General features: G+C 51.2%; 6 protein-coding genes across 6 annotated transcripts; 3 read left to right on the top strand and 3 right to left on the bottom strand.

The window, feature by feature from the left end:
• Positions 1–602: 602 nt before the first annotated feature.
• On the bottom strand, positions 603–2,561 carry L3040_001411 (uncharacterized protein; the record flags this gene model as incomplete). Its single annotated transcript, XM_007292968.1, has 3 exons — positions 603–1,969; positions 2,028–2,451; positions 2,499–2,561. The coding sequence occupies 3 exons, from the start codon at positions 2,559–2,561 to the stop codon at positions 603–605; spliced, it is 1,854 nt and encodes a 617-aa protein (XP_007293030.1).
• Positions 2,562–5,630: 3,069 nt separating this feature from the next.
• L3040_001410 (uncharacterized protein) lies at positions 5,631–7,139 on the top strand (the record flags this gene model as incomplete). The annotated part of the gene is made up of 1 exon (XM_007292967.2): positions 5,631–7,139. The coding sequence occupies one exon, from the start codon at positions 5,631–5,633 to the stop codon at positions 7,137–7,139; it is 1,509 nt and encodes a 502-aa protein (XP_007293029.1).
• Positions 7,140–8,036: 897 nt separating this feature from the next.
• Positions 8,037–8,848, bottom strand: L3040_001409 (uncharacterized protein; the record flags this gene model as incomplete). Its single annotated transcript, XM_066156731.1, has 3 exons — positions 8,037–8,112; positions 8,349–8,537; positions 8,730–8,848. The coding sequence occupies 3 exons, from the start codon at positions 8,846–8,848 to the stop codon at positions 8,037–8,039; spliced, it is 384 nt and encodes a 127-aa protein (XP_066012755.1).
• Positions 8,849–11,413: 2,565 nt separating this feature from the next.
• Positions 11,414–12,889, bottom strand: L3040_001408 (uncharacterized protein; the record flags this gene model as incomplete). Its single annotated transcript, XM_007292965.2, has 2 exons — positions 11,414–12,492; positions 12,547–12,889. The coding sequence occupies 2 exons, from the start codon at positions 12,887–12,889 to the stop codon at positions 11,414–11,416; spliced, it is 1,422 nt and encodes a 473-aa protein (XP_007293027.2).
• Positions 12,890–13,409: 520 nt separating this feature from the next.
• Positions 13,410–15,019, top strand: L3040_001407 (uncharacterized protein; the record flags this gene model as incomplete). Its single annotated transcript, XM_007292964.1, has 2 exons — positions 13,410–13,780; positions 13,840–15,019. 2 exons carry the CDS (start codon positions 13,410–13,412, stop codon positions 15,017–15,019), a joined length of 1,551 nt encoding a protein of 516 aa, XP_007293026.1.
• A 7,126-nt stretch (positions 15,020–22,145) lies between these two features.
• On the top strand, positions 22,146–24,115 carry L3040_001406 (uncharacterized protein; the record flags this gene model as incomplete). The annotated part of the gene is made up of 8 exons (XM_007292962.1): positions 22,146–22,341; positions 22,410–22,435; positions 22,488–22,598; positions 22,665–22,704; positions 22,786–22,940; positions 23,048–23,175; positions 23,288–23,504; positions 23,603–24,115. 8 exons carry the CDS (start codon positions 22,146–22,148, stop codon positions 24,113–24,115), a joined length of 1,386 nt encoding a protein of 461 aa, XP_007293024.1.
• Between the last annotated feature and the right edge of the window lie 221 nt (positions 24,116–24,336).

Raw genomic sequence — 24,336 nt, 5'->3', positions numbered from 1 at the left:
AATGACAGAATCGGTACTCACTCACTCACTCACTCACTCACAAGCATATCACTTATCAAAATCATACCACTCTTCACAAGCAGTAAGAAGAAAAAAAAAAATAGGTATCTTGATTGCATCAGCTCAAATACGAGCGCCCTTTCCCCCCCCGAGCAGAGATACAGGCTGCGTCGCTCTCTCCATTTTAAATGGAAAGCGAAGTTATAAAAATCGTATCCTATCGTTGCATCCATAAACCAACCCACCCCATTCTTTCCGAAAATACAGAATTGCCTTGCCGGTTCTACGCCATCGTTGAATCGTAACCCACGTTCGCCGCCCAATATAAACTCCCCTCGTTCGTCTCAACATCTTGTTTCGATCTTCACCAGCCATCACCGTGTGGAAGGCTGTGCACCAGGTCCCTTGTGATCAGGACTCGGCAAATATGGGGCTGGACTCGCGAGTCTCGAGATGCCACGCGCCGGTCCTACCGAGCCTGCAACGCCTCGTGGTGCACCGAATCGTACCGGTTGAGCAGTACCAGGCCGGGAAATAGGTGGAGTGTCAAAGCATTCCATGTGAAGAGGGTGTTGTCCGAGGTCAGTCATATTGTGGTGCGGTTATTGCATGTTTCTGCCTGGGTAGTTGGGTGCACCAGGGGCAGGAGATGCGGTGCGATACGGCTGCTGCGGGTTGTGTCCCGGGTAACTGGGGGTTCCCGGACCAGGCGATGCGCTCCGACCGTCAGTCACGTTGTAATATGGTTGAGGCTGGCGGTTGGGGTAGTTCGGTGCTCCAGGCCCAGGGCTTGCGGTGCGATACGGCTGTTGCTGGTTGTTACCCGGGTAGCTAGGGGTTCCAGGACCAGGCGATGCGCTCCGCACGCTAGAATCGTAGGATTGGTATGGTGCGGAGTTGGGAGGGGCGAAGCCACCGAGAGAGTCCTGAGGTCCCTGGGAGCCGTGGATGGAACCTTGATCAAAGGGGGAGCGACGGCCCATGCTTGGTGCGGGACCTAAAGGTGTTTGGGATCTTAGATTATCGATTGCTCGTGGCAAGGGTCGGCCGTAGGCATCCATTCGTGGGCCGTTCCCCACGGCCGAGGTGTTCTCGTACGACACGGGACTAGCAGCGTATCCTCTAGCCCCCATCGCGCTGGGCATTCTTGGTGAACCGGGCGGACCACGATTCCAGTGGCTGGCATTCGAATTGGCTGTCATGCTTCGTTGTGGCGGTGCTGGGTATCCCGCGGCGTCCAAGGGAGGCAGCGAAGGCGCTGGTGAGCCAGACCGAGCGTAGCCCATATCGGAAGCATGGCTCATCAGTGGTGCGTTTGACCCAGATGATGAATGGGTGCCCATGCGTGAAGGAGTGGGTCGCATCTGGTCGAATCGACCCGCTGCCAAATCAGGGAACGGCGGCTGGCTGGCTGGAGTCCCGGGTCGGCTCGCGTAGACCGGAAGGGTGGTTGCGGTATCTTGTCGGTACAGGGTTGGCATCGCCGGAAAGCCGTCGCTGCTCTTGTGGTCCAAGAGGGTCGGCAGAGTCGCTTGGCGGCGGCCCATCTCTCCCTTCTTGGCGGCTTCGGCGTCCAGTTTCTGAAGTTTCCGATCTTCTTTTTCCAAAGCTTTGTTCACTTTGACACTGACGATGCTGGCCAATCGTCGGTTGACCTTGCGTTCGCAGTATCCAGAGAGCCCACCATCCGCATTCGGGATGTAGTGCCACAGGAAAAGAATGTAGAAGAGTGCCGACAAGAGGAGGCAGAGGGCTCCAAAGGCCCAAATGACCAGGGTAAAAAGCATGCCAGAGTAGACGACTGCTTGGAGGTGGTTCTCGTCGGCAAGCTTCTCCACGTTCTCAAAGAACTTGAGGATGGTTGAGCCGGCATTGCCAGCAGTCGAGTCGAAGGACTTGACGACGGCCCAGAGGGTCAAGGCGTTGAGGACTTGGCGAGGACCTTGGCAGAAGATGATTCGAATCCAAGCTTTTGCATGTTAGCACTCAGCAGATCGACAGCCGAGGAACGCCGAGCAAGTACTTACTCTGGAAGCTGAAGAAGGTGAACAAGGCCACATATTCCGCGCCCTTCTTGGACTTGGTCAATTCCGAGAAGACCAAGAAGCGTCTCCAGCCGCGTCCCTTGCCCAGTCGAATACACTGCAGCCGAACAGCCAGCGAGTCCAAATAGTTCTCGGCGACTGCGCCGCGCTTCATCACGTGCATCGCTCGCACGTGTTCGAAGCCCAGATTGACCCAGGACGCAATGATACATCCCGCGAAGACCCACTTTTGTACTTTGAAGTCGACGACGGGTTGGACGGAAGAGGACCATTTGTCGAAAGCGAGGAGATTGACGGCGGTGAAGGTGTCGACGCCATATACCGCCAGGGAGATGAGGAGACTCACCCAAAGATATCCGTAGGCGAGGAACTCGAAGCAAGACGTGGAATGGAAATCGTTGAGACTCTGCTCGGGGTTAGCAATGGCCGTGGTTCGTGGCCAGGGGCGCTTACGATAAAGTCCCATTTCTGCTCGGGCCTGATATCACCCGCCTTGACTCTGCCAGAACAGCCCATCGTGAAGGTCGTATTAAAATCGAAAAGAGATGGCTCTGCCGGTTTCGATGTGAGCACCAGGCTAGAATTGAAAGTGGTGAAAATTCAAGGAGAGAAACAGTCGATGCGTGCTGGGTCCGCTTTGGTAATATCGAATCAGTCGCACCGGTCGTTCTCCGCCTGCGAAGCAATCGACTGTGCGGATGGAGTGTAGGAGGTCGATCTCTCTCTCTCTCTCGAGGGTGGTTGAGGATTGTTTTCCAGAAGGGGCCGTTTATATTTTGGCGCTGGTGTTTGTGCGTCGGGGTTGGGCTCGAATAGCAACGGCTTGCTATTGTCGGCCTTGACTCTGCATGTTCCTGGGTGCGGAATATTACAATAGCAACTGCGGGCTATTGTTGACTCGGCGGCTGTCGTTGGGATTGTCTTGTCGTCCCGCAGCAGCGGTCGATATTATGAAGGTTCAGGCACAGCTGGATTCACTGGAAGCAATCCGTCCGGGGAATTGACGGGCGCATGCACCAACGATTGTATCTTTGGTCCTCCTTTTATCTACGGCCGGCGCGGTCACTGTCGCGCTGGTGATGCCGTCCGGGTCGTGGGGTTTAATCGCTGGAAATCAAAGGTCGCAAGAAGCGGCGCAGTACGTTGAGAGTCGAGGTGAAGGTGAGGTGGGCGGGGTGTAGCAGGAGGTCCAGCGAATAGACGAGTCGTGGGGGATTGATAGCCGGGACACTATACTCGATGCAATGCGCTCGCTCGACTGTACGGCGGGAGGAGGGTGGTGGCGATGGGGATGGGGATGAGGATGAAGTTGGTGATTAGGGCGAGATTTGAAGGACTTGGCTGAAGGGCGTCCGTCTGTCCAGTTTAGATCTCTTTATCTTTGCTGGCTGGATGAAGGAAAGGAAGGAATGGAAGGAATGGATGAGTGACTTGAATGAATGAACGTGTATGGGTGGGAGGGTTTAGTTGGCGTCTGTGTCTGTTCGGTGTCTGTTCCGTGTCAAAATGAGTGTAAGGGCGTGCGAGCGGGATTCCTCAAGCAAGCCGGTCGATACGATAGCGGTAGCGTAATGGTAGCGTAGCGGTAGTCGTACGTTAGTCGTAGTCGTAGTCGTAGTCGTAGTCGTAGTCGTAGTCGTAGTCGTAGTCGTAGTCGTAGTCGCTGCGAACGAAGGGCACACGACTTACCGGTACTGCGAGATGGCCGGAAGGCGGTTTGAGATCTCGCCTGCTGGTGGATGGTGCACGGTGGACGGTGGACGGTGGACGGTGGACGGTGGACGTGGGCCAAGCGGGGTGTCCGAATGAGAAGTGGGGCTCGGCATGGCGTCTGATTGATCGGACCCCTTGCAAGAGTGCAAAAGTGGTCTAGTCACAGTGGAGATAGTGGGTCCAGATGGCCGGTGCCTGAGCTTATCGGAATGTGAGCTAGCGTGGTCCTTCGCTCCTATCACCTGACCCGGACCCGCCCTTCCCCGTCTTCCTACAATAGCCGTTTCAGACTGGCAGCGGCATCCCCAAATAGTAGTTGTAATAGAAGGTAATAGGTATTGTATTACCTTTAGTACCCGGTAAGTCCACGAATGATAGACCGACTCCTGTCACGAGATGTCTCCCCCGCGCACGGCTGCGCGTCCCGAATCTACTACAGTACGGTACTACTACTAAAACTACTACTACTACTACTAATACTACTACTATTACCGGTACTATTACCGGTACTGAAACTACCTTGACCCTCCTCCAATACCAGCTGGTCCCTTGCTTTCCTTTTTCTTTTCAACTACCTACTACCTACTACCTACTACCTACTATACTACATTTGCGATCGCCACATGCATCCTGGCTGGGAGACTCGCATTTAGCATGGGCAGCGCTGCATGCCCATCTTTTTATGGCTCAGTATCTTTTTATGGCCGAGTTTCGAGTCTTGATAAGTATAGAGCCGTGTCGCCAAACCTAGGGGTCGTGGATGTCTCCGGCGCGGTACCTATTGGATGTCCATCATCTGTGCCCATAATGGTGCCCATATTGGTTGGCCTTGCTTTCCCGACGATTTTCTCCCTGGGCAACCCAAAGCCTATTCCGATATCAGGTGCGGTGCGAGCGGTGCGGTGCGGTGCGGTGCGGTGTGAAACCGTTTCGTCGATTCAGATCGGTGTCATTCCTCTGCCGCGGCTGAAATGCACGCAACGATTGATTCCAGATGAGGACTCGCAATAGCCGCACGCGTTCCACCTGCGGCTGAGCGACCAGAAATCGTTCGTGGGAGATGGATGCAGTTGCTGCTAACCGCCAGCCCGCCAGCAGCTGGGTCACTCTCAACATCCTCTCGCCTGAGGCCTCTCGCCTGAGACCTCTCGCCTGAGGCCTCTCTCCTTGTCGCGACCGACGACCACGACCGACCCAATACACGACCGCTTCATCCACAACAACACGCCGTCAAAATAAACAAACACGCGGCTACTCTCAAAAACCTGCACACATACATGCATTCGGGCCCGTCTCTCCCAGCCAGCCATTTCCACGGCCACCTCTCCACCACTCAGAACCCCCGGATTTCTCGCTTGCCAATCACATCCCCGTCCCCTTGGTCGCATTGAAACCCCCAAGCGAGGCCTCAACGACCATCGCATGTCACGTGCAGGCGTTGTTTACCATGTCGGAAGAGTCATCCACGCGATGTTGTTTGTTGACAGTGGGGAGGGCCGAGAAAGGGGTGCGGTATAAGATGGGTTTGTTTTGGCGCAAGTGCGTTGGCTCTATGACTTGGATCAACTTTGGAGATGTCCTGTCTGAAGTTCTTGTTCATATTCCTTTGAATAGTGCCTTTCGTCGATTCAAGACTCGCACGATATACTCGTCATTCTTATATACGAGTCGAGTGGCTCTGCACTAGGACGCCATCGCGATCTTGCATTGTTTACAGTCACGCGGTATCTCCCTCTCAGCTCTCCTCTCCTCTTCAAGCGAGCCCAAAGCCGCTGTAAGTGCTTCTTCCTCTTCTCTTCCTTTCCTTGGTCACAGAATACTCCTTGGTCACAGAATACCCTTCATCACAGAATACTCACACCCACAGAGAGAATGTCCTCAATTTCATCGGCGACTTCCGTCGACCGCACAAGCCCAGCACCCTCTACCGCGGCCACCTCAACATCCGCCTCCCCCACACTCTTCATATCGGCCAAAGACTTCGCATATCCGCCCACTCGCGCTACGTCTCCCACCACCCATCCGAAAGACCGCCTCACCACCCTCCCGCCGGAGCTCTTCCTTCAAGTCATCTCACACCTTCCATCCAGCTCCTCTCTCCTCCCCCTCTCCCAAATATCGACCTACTTCCAACAATTCATCCTCCTCACCCACGCATCCGCCATCTGCAACACGCTCATCACCACCCATCACTTCCACGCTTCCCAGATCCTCGGAGCGAAACTCGATGCGTCAGGCTGGCTCCTCCCAACGCACCCGTGCGTCCTCGACGCCGAGAAGCGGATCCTCCGAGACCAGGTCTTGCAGGCAGGCTGCACCTGCATTTCATGTCGCGACTTCATCCGCGCTTCCCGCTCCTCGGCTTCGAATCGAAAAAGCGTCGATGACGTCAAACGGTCATTCACCTGCCTGCCATCCACACCATCACGAGGACGAGCACCAACCCCAGCTTCAAAGCTCAAACGAGAGCCCGCCCGCGAATGCACATCTGAACACCTCTTCTCCTCCCCTTGGAAACTCACCATGCCCGGGCCACTGTTCCTCGTCTTCCTGCAGCGCCATGAATGGGAGATTGAAATCCGGCATGCGATGCTGCCGCGCGCCTCGGCGCCCTCCCGTCTCAAAGGAGGCGCAGAGGGAGAAGACGGAGAAGAGCAGCGGCGCTTTAACTTCTTCATCGGCCATTACTCCATCCGCCGCTTCCTCGCGGATGTAGAGCGTGAGTTCGCCTCCACGTCCACATCCCTTCCCTCCTCCACCCACAACGACAACGAGCCGAGCGCCAGCAAGCCCAGCTTCAGGACGAGGATCTCTCACGCGTGGCAAAAATCGCGTCTGGGTCTCGGGACCTCGACCGTCGGCAGATGCGAAGCTGACACGGCGCGCGCGAGATCAAAAAAAGAAAAACGGAAAGCGCAGACGGCGAAGACAGACGGCAGTACCACAAGACCCATGTTCGGCGAAATCACCCCCTCACCCGCCTCCCCGTCTTTCGCCTCCGCCTCCGCCTCCGCCTCAGCGCCCGGCGAGTGGATACGGGGACTGCTGTGGTTTTATGGCGTGCAGACGCCTCTGTCCTCGCCTCCTCCAGCCTCGGATACGTTCCCCTCTACCGTCTCTACCTCCCGGCTCGGTGGTGAGGCCGAGGCGGAGGAGCAGAAGACCGTGAAGAATCACAAGGGGAAGGAGAAAGAGGAGAGATTGCCAGGCCAGCTTAAACTCGAGAGCGCGACGAAAGCCCGGGCCCGGAGCTGCATGGCGGGCTTGAGGCACGGGGCGCAGGGAGCGGGGAGGAAGCTCCAGCAGCGAGCGGGGGCGTGGATTGGTTTACGCGGTGTATTTGCGAGGGGCGGCGGGCTGGCTGGGTGGCTGGCGAGGTGAGGTGAGGTGAGGTGAGGTAAGGTGAAGTGAAGTGAGGCGAAGTGAGGTGAGACAAGGTGAAGGTGAAGCAGAGTAAGAAAATAGTAATTGAATGTAGTTGTAGATCTTATTGTTAGCCTCACTACCAATTTCAATTAATCGAACTAAATGAACTTGGCCAATCGATCATTTGAAGCAAGGCTACCTTAGGGTACGGTAGTAGTACAAGCACGCTATCTTATCTAGGTAGACATCTCTCTATCATCATCTCCTCTCATCATTCATCTGCTCTCTCTCATCCAAGATCCCGCCTACCCTACCTACTGCTTCCTGCATCATGCTTCCTGCTTCCTGCTTCCTGCTTCTGAGATGGGGTAGGTACGGTACGGTACTTGTTTGCTGTCTGCGTGTGTAGATGATTTCATTTTCTTTTCTTTTTTTTTCTTTTCTTTTCTTTTCTCTCCTTTTCCTTCCTTTTTTCTTTTCTCTTTTTTCCTTCCTTTTTTCTTTTCTCTTTTTTCCTTCCCTTTCCTTTCTTTTCCTTCCTTCCTTTTTTTTTTCCCTTAATCTTCTTCTTTTCTTTTTTTTTCTTTTTTTCTTTTTTCTTTTCTTTTCTCTTTCTTTCCTTTCCCGATCTTCTTCTGTTGCCTTTCTCTGCCCTTCTTCCTCCCACCCTCACATCCTCCCATCCTCACATCATCGTATGAAAAGGAGGTCGGTCGGTCGGTCGGTCGTGGTGCGATTATATTATTAGCCTGGATGGATGGATGGATGGATACCGGTGTATGTATGTGTGCGTGCGTGTGCGTGTGTGTGCGTGTATGCGTGTGTGTGTATGTGTGTGTTGTTTAGATCTGATTAAGTAGGTAGGTAGATACGATGCAATCCCATCTAATCTAAGGCGCAGAAACGGAGCTGTCAAGCGGCAGCGGCGGCGGCGGCGGCAGGCTCGCACGGATCCCGGATGTAGTCCACGTTGCAGAAGTAGCTGCCACTGAGGATAGGGAGTAAGCACACGTTTGTTTTTTTCTTTTTTTTTTAAAAAAAAAAAAAAAATGCGTCGTTTTGGTGGTAGGGGAAGTCCTTCTCTTTCTGTTCTTTTTCTTTTCTTTTCTTTTTGTTTGAGGGTTGGGGGCGGAGGGGGGGGGTTCTTGCTCTTTCAAGAATAATATTTATATATATATATATATATATATGAATCAACGACTCAAACAAGAGAGCATCTCTCACCTCCCATTCACACACTGACAGACACACTCGAAATCATCAGGTCCCGTGCAGCTGCCCGCGGGAGTCGTCGTCGTCCTCGTCGTCGTCGTGGAGCCAGGAGCGGGAGCGGGAAGGATAGACGGCGAGGCGAGTGGTCGGCGGTGGTCGGCGCACGGGTCGCGGATGTAGACCACGCAGCAGTCGTACGGGCTGGGTGTTGACGATCATCTCGTGTTAGCGGAGAAGAGGGTCTTCTTTGTTGATGTTGTGTGATGTGATGTGATGTGATGTTATAGTGGGGAGGAAGGGAGGGAGGGGGTTTATGTTATGTTATGTTGGGGAGGGAAGGATGTTATATTATGTTATGTCAGGGAGGAGAGAAGCAGGACTATGGCGGCATACAAACCATCGGCGCAATAGCCAGTGCAGCGTGGTTTCTTGCAGAGTCCTGGGGTCGTGCTGATGTCGCTGGCGGCTGCGAGAGCGAGGCCCGCGAGGATGGTGGCGAGGAGGTGCTGCATTCTTGAAAACTTGATGGGGAGGAGGCTTGAGACGGCGGGGTGGTCGGTCGACTGCTGTGTGGGACTTTCCTTTTGTTTCCTTTTATTTGTTGTTGTTGTGATTCGCTTCTGGTAGGAGAGAGAGGGGAAAGCGCGCTTTCTATAGCTGGAGCGAGGGGTCGGAACGCCGTGGGCAGGCTGGGCCTGGAAAGTACAGTAGTGGCTTCGGGATCGGCTCGCAGTTACGGAGTACAGAATCTCCTCTCCGCTCGTGGAATCCTTTCAGCTCGTGGAATACGAAGTCTGACTGATCTTTTCTCCTTACACGGGTGCAACGGGCCCTTTGGTTTTGTGGTTGGGCGAAGCTGAGCTGAGCTGATGGACGATGCCAAGGTGAGACTCGTCATACGCATTCCGACGGGGGGTGATCTGGGTAGTGCCAGGCTGACCCGAATGCTGATTCGAGGAATGTCGAGGTGAGACGGGAGACGGTCTGGTCTCTTGATGTTTTGCTTTATTCATACTTCGTATTCAGCTTCCGATTCTAGTCTCTACGCTTGGAAAGTGTATACGAAGAGCCACCTCCAGCCAATCCCCCCCTCCCCCCCCCCCAAAAAGATGGGAAGCCAAAAAGCGATGAAGCAAAGCATGCCAGATGCTCGAAATATCCGGGACCTCTATAGCGCTGTCCATGTAAGACTCTGCTGGAATCAGCCTTCTGCTCAGAGACAGCCACCGAAAGCGGCCTGGCTCCCAAGTCCCTCTCGTCAAGGCTGCGAAGGTAAAAAGGTAGGAAACAGCTACCTATCAGAACCGCATGACGAGCAATCACATCCATTGACACGAGCACATATCTTTCTCACATTTGAAAGCCGGATACCAACTTCTGTGACCGCAAGCCTCGCCAAAAGCTAGCAAACTAAAATAGTACGGATTGCAGCCTGCTTCGCGTCCTCTCCGTCTCCGCTACCGATCTTGACCTTCTCCGACTGCGCTGCGCTGCGCCGCCGCCTCTTCCTTCCTTTCGAATGCGCTGCGCGCTCGCTCGTTCATTCCCTTCTCTGAAGCAGGTATGTTGCATTGAGGATCATACGTGCGGTTACCCACGCACCCGCAAACTGCATCGATTGTCGCTGCATCATCGATCGCTATCAATATTTAATCGACGAGAGCGTGGGCGCTCGTCAGGTGGCAACTCAAGCGAAGAACATCTTGGCATGAGAATCGGCTTCGAAATTAAGATCTGGTAGCATTCGTTGAAGGGTTATTGTATTGGAGTAGTCCTTCGGTCTGGACTCTGGACGGTCGATAGACCGTGTTTGAATCTGGAATTGAGCTCTTGAGGAAACCCCATTCTAGATGATTGGATCAAGACGGGCTGTAGGACGGTCAAGGGACGGTCTCTTCCTCGGGGACGAGTGAAAAAGTGAACTATTCGTGATTTGAAGCTAGCGCTGATCTTGAACGGTCCAGTGACCGTCTCCTTGAAGAAAGGGTCAGAGGACCGTACAAATGACCCCCTGCCTTTGAGGTATGTTTTTTTTCCCGTATATAATACAATTCAATGCAACATAAATGAACACAAAAGGTAAAATACTAGTAAGAGAACATAAATATATACAGACCGACAAGTTCGCTCCCGGCTCCGATCCACGCTTTCGTATTCTTCACTCAGATCAGATTAGATAAGATTAGATCAGAAAGATTAGATCAGAAAGATCAAATCAGAAAGATCAACCCAGAAAGACCAACCCCAAAAAGACCAACCCAGCCCAGCCCAACCCAAACCCACCACCAACCAAGCATCAAAAAACCCTCACACGCACGCACGCACACCAGCCCCTCCCCCACATATATTTATATACCTATATATATATAAAAACACTCTCCCCCAAAATCCAACCAAACAGCCCTCCCAAACCCAACCCAAACCCAACCAAACCAAACAAACCCCCGCTCGCTCGCTCAATCATCTTCTCTCCCCGCTCCAAACACAAACCAGTCTCCTAATTACATCCCCCCAAAAGAAAGGTTAACAAACAAACAGCGTTCCCTTCCTCCCTTCCTTCCTTCCTCCCGAAAAAAAAAAGAAAAAAAATTTAAATAAAAGAGAGAGAGAGAGAGAGAGGAAGGAAGAAAGACGGATAGATGGATAGATGGATGGATGGATGATTTCTGTGGGTTTGGTTTGATTTGGTTTGCGAGACGCGTGGCTTGTGCTGGGTGAGATTTAGACTTGTATATATATACCTATATATATAAATAGGCAGTTCAAGAGGGGTAGGAATCCGAAAGATCGCGTCCGGGGCATTCGACGAGGACGAGCCGTTATCGCTGGACATGACGTTCAACCTTGGCCTAGTGCAGATGTCTAGGGCCAAACAAGTGTTTCGAGGTAGGCAAAAAAATACTTGGTCTATACTAGTACAGGAAATATATCAATTAAATAGCAAGTATGTTTTGCAGTATGTTTTGCATCTTGCTCCAATATCGACATCTGCTCTATGATCCAGTTTCTAAACTCCGGCGCATGCGCAACACACATACGCTCAAACATAGCAGGCAGGCTAAATCTGCAAGGTCATCTCAGCCTCTCAAGACCTTCCCCTCCTTCCTCCTCCCAATCATAAACCACGCACAACTGGCCCAACACATCGCGATGCCAATCCAACTATAAGCCGACATCTTCCATCCGGCCATAATCGGCAGCAAAAACGCCGCTCTTGGCACAAACAAAAACGTGCTCGTCAGAGGACTCGTCGCCCTCGTCAAGGCCATCGTACTCCAAAACACAGCCCAGCTTCCCAACCCCCCGCATACGACCATCAACCAGTGGAAAAAAACGTCAAGGAAATAGCAGTTCCGCCAGATATTCGTGACTTCGCCTGACAATATCACGATGGGGGTGAAGATGAGGATAGAGAGGAGGGACGTATAGTGGATCAGGCGCCAGTAAGCGCGCGCTTCTTCACGAGTGCCGGAAAAGTCAGCGGCGGTGGAAGCGTTGGGGAAGGGGCCTATGAGGTCACCCTGGGGGACTAGCTGGGCGACGAGGGATTTGTAGGTGCGCTGCAGTTGCACTGGGTACAAGGCGACAAACAAGGAGGAAAAGACGCCGGCGACGATACTTTCCCATGTCACGCGGACGTTAGGGCGGACGGTTGCAACGAGGAGGGTGAGAGATGCGGTCAAGGCTGCTGAGATGGTGCCGACGCCATGGGAGGTGTGGCCCAGGAAGTATGTGAATATGAGGGAGAGGGGAACTATCCCGATACGTGCCAGGACGTAGACTGGGAGTTGGGCGTAGGCGAAGGAGAGGTTGGACAGGCTAACTTTGGCCACGAAGATGATAGCGCAAGGTAGGACCGTCTTGACGACTGGGAGATCAAATTCGAATAATCCGCCTCCGGCAATGCCTCCTGTGTGGGACGAAGCCCAACGACCAACGGATGCCAGAAATCCCGGGTTCTTCCCCAAGCCCCTAAAACCTGGGGACGAGGGCGATGGCAATGGCCTCGACGGCGCAATGCCCCCAGACAAGCCAGCACTTGTCAACCATGGACTAACCCATCTCGTGATATAGGCTGACAACAGGACCCAACCATGTGTCATGAGCATCTCAATGAGCGTCGTAGTAAGTGGGTAAGGGAACTTGTACACGCCGGCTATTAAAGACATCAGCTTGGTATGCGATGTATAGTTCTCTTTGAGATACCCACTCCACAGGATAATCCTGTTCATGACCGTGAGACCAATCTGGCAGCCTCCCAGCCAGAAGACCAATACTGCAATATAAATCTGCCATCCCAAGGGCGTGTTGAAGAAGAACTGGCCCATGCCACCCCCGTATATCAACCACCTCCAGCCTGTGAGCTTTGCGCGGTCGAGGATGAAGGGTTGAGAAGGCATAGGAGTGTCGCCCCAGTCATCGTCGTCTGTATCTGAGGCAAGGCCCGAGTCTGAAGGTCGTCTGCAAAAGGGGGAAGGGGATCGCGAGATACTGATGAGAGGGATGGAGGATTGGCGAAACTCATTCGAAGATTTGGGATTGTAGGACGACATTCTGGAGCGGGAGGTTTCGCGGTCAGAATCCAGGCCTCCTGACGAGCTGCTCTGGCGGTGGGAGGATCGCGGCCGACCACCAGAGAGATAGTTCAGGGGAGGTTGGAAGGGATTGAGAGTATCGGTATTGCGGGTATACGGAGGCGCTGGCATCGAGGAAGTGATATTGAAGGTATCTTCAGTTCATGTTGAGGCTGCCGTCTTCGCCGTCGTCGTCGTCGCTACCCGATCCAACGCGAACCAGTGAAGAGGGCCGGAGTATTTGCGTTGCTATTTGTTTCGTCTTGGTGTCGTCACATCACAGCCTGGCTGTTGTTGTCGCCGTCGGCCGTGACGTATCTCCCAAGAATCCCTACTCGACCACTTCTTGCGTTGACATCCGCATCGGCATTATCTCCGCGCCCCGCCCGCGATTCTCAGCCTCGGCTGGCACCATTACGTAATATTCGAGATGTCGATAATTTAATCAACTACTCAACATCTCAACCACTTATTTGTCTCTAGATCAACGCCTATCCCAATGGCTTCAGTATTACCCCGGCTGTGGCGAGCCGCTCCAAAATTGAACCGCGACTTTTTCGTGTGCCAACGATGTCTACGGCACAGCCCCTCAATTCTTACCAAAGTCAAGATACCCGGCAAGGCGAATCTATCGCGGACCATCCGGTTCAATAGCAGCAGCACCGCAGCATTCGAGCAGTTTGCCACTAAGAAATCGCCACTGAGCAATCTCAGCCAGACGATATATAATGCCCAGAAGAAGGATACACCAAAGAAGGGCTTTTTCCCCGAGACGTCGAGCAATGCAGTGGGATATTGGCTGCTAGCATCTGCGGGGAGTGTGTTTGGAATTGTGGTGTTTGGGGGTTTGACGAGGTTGACGGAGTCTGGGTATGCTTGCCTTCTTCTAATTCAGTGCTGGATGAACCTCCATACTAATAGGCTGGCAGACTGAGTATAACAGAATGGCGGCCAGTGACCGGTTCCCTTCCTCCTCTATCCGCAGCAGACTGGGACTCGGAATTCACAAAATACCGCGCCTCACCCGAATCTAAACTCCTCAATCCAAACATGACGCTGGAAGAATTCAAGAAAATCTACTATATGGAATGGGGCCATCGCCTCTGGGGCCGCTTCGTCGGCCTCTCCTTCGTTCTCCCCGCCATCTATTTTGTGTCTCGCGGAAAAGTGTCCGCCAACATGTCCCTACGATTCCTCGGTATAAGCTGCCTGATCGCAGGACAAGGAGCTATGGGCTGGTACATGGTAAAGAGCGGTCTGAAAGACGATCTTTTTGCTCCCGGAAGCCATCCTCGAGTCTCGCAATACAGACTCACAGCACACTTGGGGACAGCATTCATCTGCTACACAGCTATGCTCTGGAACGGGCTCTCCATCCTCCGCACCAATGCGCTCCTGGCAAACCCTACGAGAGCGTATGCGCAACTCTCACATCTTCTCTCTCCTGCGCTTTCCCCATTCAGGAAATCCGTGGCGGGACTAGCAGTCCTGGTCTTCACAACCGCCATGTCTGGTGGTCTCGTTGCAGGACTAGACGCAGGCATGATCTACAACGAGTTCCCACACATGGGCGTCGGTTTCCATCCGCCAAAGTCCGAACTTCTTAATCCGTTCTACAGCCGCAAAGAGGATCGCAGTGATTTGGTCTGGCGCAACATGCTCGAGAACCCGAGTACAGTGCAACTAGACCATCGCATCCTTGCAACTACCACCTTCACCACCATCCTCTCGCTCTGGGCGTATACGCGTCTCAATAAGCGAATTAGATCCGCGATGCCAAATTCAGCACGCAAAGGCATGTTAGGCGTCGTACATCTGCTTATGATTCAAGTTGCGCTAGGTATCAGCACACTCGTCTATCTAGTTCCTTTACCATTGGCGGCTGCCCATCAAGCCGGCAGCTTAGCACTCTTGACCGGTGTCATGGTCCTAGGTAACAGAGTTTGGGTCCCGAGAGCTACGATGCGCTTGTTGGAGAAGAGGGTTAACATGGCGCATGTTTACAAGGGCCGTCCGGAGGCAACTCACTCGGCTGGCAAGAAGGCTCTGCCTGCTCAGTTCTCGGGATTGAAGAGTAGTGGATCGCCTGGGCTAGCGGGGTCTAGTTGAGCTCTGACTTTGCAGAGGCGAGGGATAGGCGAGAAGTGTAAATAAGCTATAGAGTGTACCTTAGGTAGGATAAGCGGCATTGGATCAGCGAAGCGATATCATTCGCATGGCAGGCAAACGGGGGATAGATAGACTGGCGTTCTTTCTTCTTCTTTTCCTGGCGACGTACAAACGGGATGATGACCTCTCAACTCCTGCATACATTCATTCATTCCCTCTTTCTTGCCTCCTACTACTAGTCACCCGTTCTTGCTTCTTGCTTCCTCCGTTCTGTCCTAACCGGCCCCTCTCCTCTCTTGAGCTCTCACAGTTCTCTACACCTTTCTTCTCCCTTTCTCTCTCCCTTTCTTTCTTCCTTTCATTCTTTTTGTGCACCCCCCCACCCTTCCTTTCCATACCACTCGTGAATTTTTCTTTTTTTATTCATCCTCTTTCTCGTGATCTAACCTGATCTAGCCTGATCATTTTCATTCTCGTTTCTGAGGAATAAGAAAGGAAAAGAAAGAGAAGGAGGAAAGGGGGCGAAGAGATAGCGAAGGAAATGGATCGGTGATGGGAGGTCGTGCGCGGTCGTCGTTAGGCTGCCGGATACCAGTTTCAGTTTGCGTGCGGTCTTTCGGTTTTCAACACAATCAATATTCATCGTAACGTGTTATACTTTCTTTCGCCATTCGACTTTCAATATTATCGTCAAGCTTAGAATCGCTATTACATAAAGCTGAGTCCTCGTCGCTATCTTCTTTATCGTCTACGAAATCGATTATGATCGCGGTTTGAAGAGCCTTAGCGCTAGGTTTCCGAGTTCGAAAAGGGCGCAGTTGAAGTTTTGGATACGCCAAGTCCTTTAATGTACGGACCAGTGAGGTCGAAAAGTACAATAAAAGTATACTAAAAGCACCATTTTTACTACTTTAACCCAACACAATAAAAGGAATAACAACTTGTGATTAAAATTTGATTGATTACCTAATGTCAAACTCGATACGCTGCATCTCTTTATACAGAGATTATTGCGATACAATTGTTAGTTGATTTTCTATTCATTATAAAGGGGCAAATTTTACTGTCCCGCCTTGGTGGTTCCGACTTGCTACAGCAAGTCGGCTGATTTCTTCGAATTATGATTTGAGGTAGCCGATTAGATGGGATTAGAGTTAAAGAGCGGATGGATATGTTTGGAGCGACGAAGAGCTGAGAGGAGAGCTGGTAGAGCTACACGAGGCGAGGTGATAGGATTTGCGGAGATGAATCAGGCGGGTCAGTTATGCGCATCGGGGTTGAGGCTGGAGCTGGAAATTAAGGCCGAGGGGGGGGGGGGGGCTCGCTAAACTGTCTGTGGTGGGGCCTTTGAGAGTTCAAGAAAGACCCACCGGGAAGAAAAGAAATTACGCGAGGGGGCTGTTCGTTTATTTGTTTACATTGTGGTTTTAGTGGGTCCTCGGCCGACGAGTATATTTACGGAGTATTGCTGCTAGAAATCAGGCTGATATCAATATCTCGAACGTCTTCGCGGAGAGGCTAAAGCCTTTCCCCGCGGAATTGGGATGTCCAGACAGGGACCACTTCGTGTACATACATAGTGTGGGAATGAGGGGATCGGAGTTAAGGACTCGATCGGGGATAAGGGTGGCCCGTGCTTGGCACGTGCACCTTTGCCATAGCAACCACATGGTGGCCCGTGCACCCATGCACCCAACTACATGTAACTGCACCTCGCAGCTAGAATAGCTTCCTCCCCTAGAGACTTAACAACACCACGAATGCAACCACTTGCCATTCGTACCGAGTCTCACGTGTGCACCTTATTGTGTAACCAACACTGATCAGTGGTTAAATTCACACTTAACCACAGATGAGCTAGGTACAGAAAAAAAGAGGTAGTTTTTGCCCCCCCAAAGGTATTAACTACGCTATAGGCAACCGTTAGTTCTTAATAAGTCTAGCGGAAACCCAATACAATTGGCAGTACTATCACTAGTTGTAGCGTCTATCACGCAACCACCACCGCTAATATAGCGGATGACAGAAACAGAAATCCCCCCCCTCACGAATTCGAAGACCCCCCCCCTCTCCCCCTCTCAGAGAAATCCGTTCGACCTTTAGCAAGTAGCTTCGAGGAACTCGAATGGACTCTCCGAGGCAAATTCAAAGTCGACCGAGAGGTATGGGAAGCTGATAATTTCGACCCCACTAACAAGACCAAATGGACCCAAGGTTGCGTTCACTCGTATATCATCCGAGCCCTTGATATATTTAAGGATGATTATCGCTACGCTACAAGTGACAATTTGTAAGAGACATACTAAAGCTTCTTCGAAAGATAGACTGAACCATTGTTCAAGCTAAGTCACATCACAATCTTAAGATACTTATACAATCACCTCTTCGTCTACTACGTGTGGATGAAAGATCTAAGAAGTGGTGTAAGCTATGCTTCAGCCCTTGCTGAACTACTTCACAGATCGACATTTCTCGTATTTCTACTTCACGAAGAAGCAAGACGAGAAAAGCGACTTAATTTAATGACATACAGACCTGCCGTCAAACCCCTACCCTCACCTTTACCATCTCTTACACCTCTCACACCGATACAACCTACACGACCACCCTTCCTACCGATACACCTCCAACTGTATCGACCTCCACCCCCACCCCCGAATGATATACAATTCGATATACCATTCAATAGGCAACCCTATCAACAGCAGAGACAATAGGAGTTCACCCTTGACCCTCGACTGCCCCGTGACCCTCGACTACCCCTTGACCCTCGACTACAACCTTTACCACCGATTCATCCGACTCGACCCCTACCTAACCCACTGGTTCATCGACAACCCTACGTACCACCCATCTTCGAACACCGCGAACCTTAAGGACGAGGAGCAAATAGAGGAGGTGGAAGCGGAAGTGATAATGGTAGAAGCAACCATACGGAGGACTCCTACCGTAGAGATAACTACAGAAGAGGTGGAAGAGGCGGTGAAGGAGGAGGTGGAAGAGGAGGTGGAGGAGGAGGTGGAAGAGGAGGTGGTGGAAAAGGCGGAAGTGATAATAGAAGAGACCCTGACCAATCAGCTAGAGGAGGCTGGAGACCAAGCCCAGCGCAGCTGATTAGCGGACTTAGTAAGATGTATAGACATAAGAAAGAGCTCAAATACAATAAAGGAATGTAAGATATACTCTTCGTAAAGCTGAAGAAGTTCTACAGCTTATGCGAAACATGCGACATCCCTCTTGCCTTATACGCTAAAGCTTTCCTTGTCATGCTTACCGGAGCAGCAAACGCTTACTATATCGATCAAATAGCTAGCAAAAGCTACTCTTTCGAAGCCATGATACACTTTATAGCCTAATACTTCGAAACCGATGAGAACCGAAAGCACTACATAAGCTTGTAGAGAACTATTACATTCGCTAGTGTCATTGCAGACAAAGAGAACATCGGGAAGACTCGACTAGAGTGCCTAGAGATTACGATGAAGCTTTTAAAAAGCTGTCAGCAAAGCTTTACACTCGAATACTAGACCGATAACGTATTGCGCGATCAACTTATTAGCGCCTGCAATAGAGTCGAAGAATGCAGACTAGCAATGTTCAACCTAGCTAATACATACGAAAGAGTTGCTGCTCAATTACGATCAGCAATCGGTACTATTTAAAGAGAGCGCTAAATACTCGAATACACAGCTCCTCTTACTATATACTATGCTTCTAACGACCACAATTGCGATACTAATTGCAATCACGAGACTTACTACACCGATCGAAACTATAGAGGATCAAGTGGGAGCTATAACCGTAGCTCAAGAGGCTATAATCGCGGTAATGGAGGCAGAGGTAAGAACAGAGGTTTTGCACGTAGAAGAAGGAATAGAGGCTTTCGCGGAAGTAGAAAGCCTAAGGTATGCTTCATCTGCGGCAAACCCGACTGCTAGTTTACAAAACACTCCCTCGAAGAACGAAAACGCTCTTACGACGAGTACAAGAAAGGCGCTACGTACCACACCACTCAACCAATGACCTTAGCTTATTTTGCAAGCTTCTTGGCGGACTACGAAAGAGTAAAGGGTATTGCAAACGAGGAAAATCACTAAGATCAAGCAACATACGCTACTGAAAACTATCAATACGACGAATACGATCACGGTAACCGCAACTACTTCACTTAAACCTTTCTCACCGAAGCTAAAGAGATGATAAGCGCCGAGACCATTGCAATTTTGCAAGAACGCTCAGCTTACCACGCTTTCACCACCTTAGACGCTATGAACCCCTTAATTGAAGAAGATGAGACCGTTCCACTAAAGACTTACATTTCACACTCCCGGTATTCAGCTTACCGATTCTAAGGCTTCCTTCCCGATTCGAGAGCTGCAAGTAAGTCTTTTGCAAAAGAAGCACAAGTGAAAGCTCTCTAGCACCACTTGCCTGAATTACAAGTGATTATTACTTAAAGAGGTACTATCAGCTTCGGCGAGACCCCGGCTATTATCAAAAGAACCGTGAAAGTACAAACACCAATTAGCAAGATTGTTTTTCATATAATCAATACTGACACTCCTTTCCTAATCTATCTAAAAGATATAGATTCTCTTAGCGTGTATTTTGACAATCTAAGAAACCTGCTTGTGCAAGGCCACAACAGCGTGCCAGTTGTTAGAAAATAGGGCCACCCATTCTTACTACTTAATCAGCAAGAAACCATTACATGCTACCTCACCGAAAGAGAATTGCGTCAAATTCATCGCCGCTAAGGACACCCCTCAGTACAGCGTTTTGCTACCACCCTTAAGGCTGCCGGTAAGGAGTTTGAAACCGACATCCTCGAGAAGATTACCAAATACTGTGCGCAGTGTCAACTACATGAGCAAGCCCCTCGCAGATTCAAAATCTCTTTGAAAGATGAGTATGAATTCAACTATTCGATTATTGTTAACATCATGTATATTAACGGGGACCCCGTATTACATATCGTAGATTCAGCTACAAGCTACGGTTCTAGAGGATTCCTCAAGAATATGACTGCAAAACACGTGTAAGATACAGTACGTTACCATTGGATCGATACATACTTGGGCCCTCCAGATGTAATCGTAGTAGACGCTGGAACCAACTTGAGCTCTCAAGAGTTCAAACAACAAGCTGGAAGTCCCCGAGGTCCCTATAGTCGTCTGTACCGACTCTATGACGAAAATCAACCCAAATAAGTCGTTAGCGACCTTCATTGATACGAACAAGGCCAACGTACGTGTCGAAGGGTGGGTGGAGAGAGCATAGGAAGGTCAGGCCGAATTTGGAAGGAACGGTGATAGTATTTTTTACCGACAACGTTGGGAATGAGGGAGCTATTTTTACTTGTATTAGAATTGCAATTGCAATTGCAACTACTGCAATTACAAAAGAGAAAATTGCGAGTGTGGGAATGAGGGGATCGGAGTTAAGGACTCGATCGGGGATAAGGGTGGCCCGTGCTTGGCACGTGCACCTTTGCCATAGCAACCACATGGTGGCCCGTGCACCCATGCACCCAACTACATGTAACTGCACCTCGCAGCTAGAATAGCTTCCTCCCCCAGAGACTTAACAACACCACGAATGCAACCACTTGCCATTCGTACCGAGTCTCACGTGTGCACCCTATTGTGTAACCAACACATAGAGTGTATTTATCGCATCGCGTGGATCTGGGGCCTCATCGGCGATGTCAGCAGCAGCAAAGTTATTTGGAAAGCGACCACTTGAGATGTTGAAGAATATTGGATCGATAGGTCAACTCACCGTATTGCCCAGGAGATGAGAGGAGAGGGCTGCTGAAAGAAAGAGCACGGTGGAATTTGAAAGGTGGTCTGTCTTTCCTTGCACCTGGTATCAACAGCTTGAAGAGACGAGTCCGGCGGCAATGCCAATTGCCAAATGGTAGAAAAGGGCTTGGGCTCTCAGAAGTAATGCTGGTGGGCTGATGTCCATGTCCCCCTTGCACACCTGTACAGAAGGTAGTAGGTATCAATTGCTTCAATCCTGGTAGAATTGAACTTAACACAGGGCTGGAAGAAACACGCGCATATTTGTAGGATGATCGCACCTCGAAGTGGTATCCTAGGCGTGGCTTTCACCGTAACGAAAATCGAGAAGAAGAAGAAATGCCCATTTATAACCTTCCTGCCTCATACTCATCCGAGCTGTTAGTCACCACCAATACATTGCTCGGCGAGTCCTCATAAGTCTAGCGCAAGCATCATCTCATCCGACCTTCATTTTTTTTTTTCCACACTTTCATGTGAAGTGCAACTACCTGATCTCCTGATATGCGTGAAGGTTCTACAGCAAAGGCCCTCTCCCATGTTGTGCTTGCTGACTGTCAGCGAAATTCCATGAAGATCACCTGCAGAATTGATGCTGACGCTGATTGAGGCTGGCTGATGATCCTCAGACGTAACGCCCCTCATTTTTCGTGCTGACTGAACTGACTTAACTTCCCGTAGATATGCAGGTGCTATGAGCCCTTAATCCGGGGAAGCAACACCGCTGACTTTTTTGGAGCTGGTGCCCACGCCCCGGCTGATTCGCCGGGCCCGGCGTGCGTGAGAACGTTCCGGCGCGCAGATATATCTTTTTAACATACGGTATTTTGCCCAAGAAGCTTTAGGAAACATGTGAAGCTCAGCGTCTGACGTGAGAAAGGGACACGGAGATCGTGAATTGTGTCGGATCGTCGAGGAATTGGGGAGGGCTCAGCGCAGCGGCCTTCAGGCAACGGGTTTGGGGTTTTATGCAGGTAAGCTTAGACGACCAATTCTTATTGCGTACCCAAAATTCTTCGCAGAAGAGAGGTCTTGACGGTATCAGTCGAAGCCATGATTGGATACACACTCTTTCGCTGCGTTGGGTAAGACGAATCATCTTGGGCTTCCCTTCCTCGTAGATGACGGAATTTGGGGGCTTCCATGCGAAGTATTCTTTCTACCCGTCGCAGCCGCTGCGTACATAAGTCGAGACTTCCCGAGAGTAGAAGTAGGATCGAACGTATTGAATGAACTTTTCAGCTGATCTTGAAGATATACATATATATTTATCAGAGTATTGAGGTATATCCCAAGTCTACGCTCTCAGCAAAGTCGCAGTCATGCCTGCCATCAGCAACTGGAATCACTCCATCAACTTCGATGTGGCCGACGTCGAGACCCCATCTTCGATTGATGAGGTCCAGAAGATCGTGAAGAAAGCCTACAATGAGAACAAGCGGGTCACCGTCCTCGGGGCCATTCACTCGACCACGCAATGCATGGTTGGAAGTGACGTTGCCATTGCCATGACCAACAGTATGTAGGATGCGCTCCTCCTTTGGCGGTGTTATGTATGCAGCATGCTGATACAGTTTTCTCAAAAGTGAACAAGATCCTTGGGGTTGATCAGGTGTGTTTTGCCCCCTCCATGACTTGTTGAAATTGGCTGACCTCGGATGCAGAAAGCGATGACTATCACGGTGCAAGCTGGTGCGATTCTACATGACGTTTGTGTGTATTTGAAGAAGCTGGGCCTTCAGACTCCTGTTATTCTGGAGTTTGGAAACTTCCAGGTATTACCACTCCCCCTTTCTATCTAGAGATATCAGGGCCGAAGAACGCTAACAAGAGAGGGATAGCTCGGTGCCATGGCCGGCACTCATGCCAATGACAGCTCCAGTAAATCAATCCAGAATTCCAGGCCACTATATGACATATGCTATAGAACAGTCAAGTACAAATTTGACTAACTCCCAATAGTGCAACGAAGCGCACAGTTTGCCGCCCACGTCGCTGCTTATAAGCTCGTCACCCCTACCGGAGACATTCTTGTGGCCTCCGCAGCCCAGAATTCCGAGTATCTTCCCGCACTGAGATCTCATTTTGGCATGTTGGGTGTTGTCTGCGAGATCACCGTTCGTATTTCGCTACACAGATTCCACAGATCTCTCCGCCTCGGTTGTTAGATCCCCGATTCAAGTCACAGTGCATGCTAACTTGACTCTTTGATTTTAAACTACAGGTCAACCTCCTCAAGACCCAACCACTGCACGTCGGCTACCAGATCAAACAGATCGATGGGTTCCTGGACAACTTCGACGAGGAAATCGTTGCCCTGAAGGCGGTCAATGACCAATGCTTTGGTATGCTGTAAGTCAACACCCCTTCGACGGCTTCCGTGCCGGTTGCCAATCCGTTTCATCGTTCCCAAGAATCTCAAAGAAGAAGAAGAATGCTGATGGGAATTCTCTGCGACGATCAGCTTTGCCAACACCGGAAAGCTGCTGTGGCAATGCCGCAAGTTCATGGCGCCTCTCCCGCCAAACCCGCACACACTCGCAACCTGGCTCGATCCAGTCGAGAGTCGGGGAATCTCTCTGTTCCCAGACCTGTTCTTACCCCTAGTCAAGGCGACGACCGCACTCCACCCTCAATCTAGCGTGGGCAGTCTCGTGAATTCCGCGCTCGTCGATCTGCCGGTGAGATGCCCCGATTTCAGCCGCCACACACACACACACACACACACACACACACACACACACACAAAAGCTAACTATCCCCCCCTCCTCCGTCCTAGCTCAAAATCATCGAGCACAGCTCCTACACCATCGACCCCTGCGACCGCGGCATAATCTACTCCCACGACGACCCCACCTTCGAATTCTACGACTGGGTCTTCCTAGAAGAAGACTGGCCCGCCATGGTCCGCGCCCTCCTTGCCCTCGCCGACCGCTTCCGGCGCGAGCGCAACTTCCTCCTACCGCTGCCCGTCCTCATCTACTTCATGAAGCACGACGAGCAGTCCCTGCTCTCGCGCGCCCGCCGCGGCAACATGATGGCCGTCGACCCGGAGTACCCGGACCCGACCGACCCGACGTGGAAGCTGTTCCGGCTCGCCTTCAACGACATTGCCGTCCAGCACGGCGGCATCCCGCACGTGAACAAGACGCGCGACGGCGCCATCCACCACTTTGCGAAGCAGGCTGACCAGGAGGCTCTCAAGGCCTACCTGGACGTCCGCAAGAAGATGGATCCGAAGAATTTGTTCCTGAATGACTTCTTTAAGGAGATGTTTAAGGAGTATCTCTGAAAGCTTTCTTTTTTTCTTGGCCCCCTTTTACGATCTTGAGAGGGGGGTGGGGGAAGGGGGCGGGAGGAGGGGGCGCGGGGGGTCAAGAGACTGGGCTGCGGGTACGAACCATAACAGTCATTTATTTCACTCACTCATATATCTTATCAGCAATAATCAAAAATCCTGAACAATCTACAACCCCAGAATCGAGATCGACGCTGTAGACTCCGTAGTATTCT

Source organism: Drepanopeziza brunnea (assembly GCF_022702325.1).
Source record: "Drepanopeziza brunnea f. sp. 'multigermtubi' strain 214-2 chromosome Unknown ctg2, whole genome shotgun sequence".
In the NCBI taxonomy this organism is placed as follows: Eukaryota; Fungi; Ascomycota; class Leotiomycetes; order Helotiales; family Drepanopezizaceae; genus Drepanopeziza; species Drepanopeziza brunnea.
The sequence above is the reverse complement of the archived record's forward strand: the minus strand, read 5'-3'. Positions and strand labels throughout refer to the sequence as shown.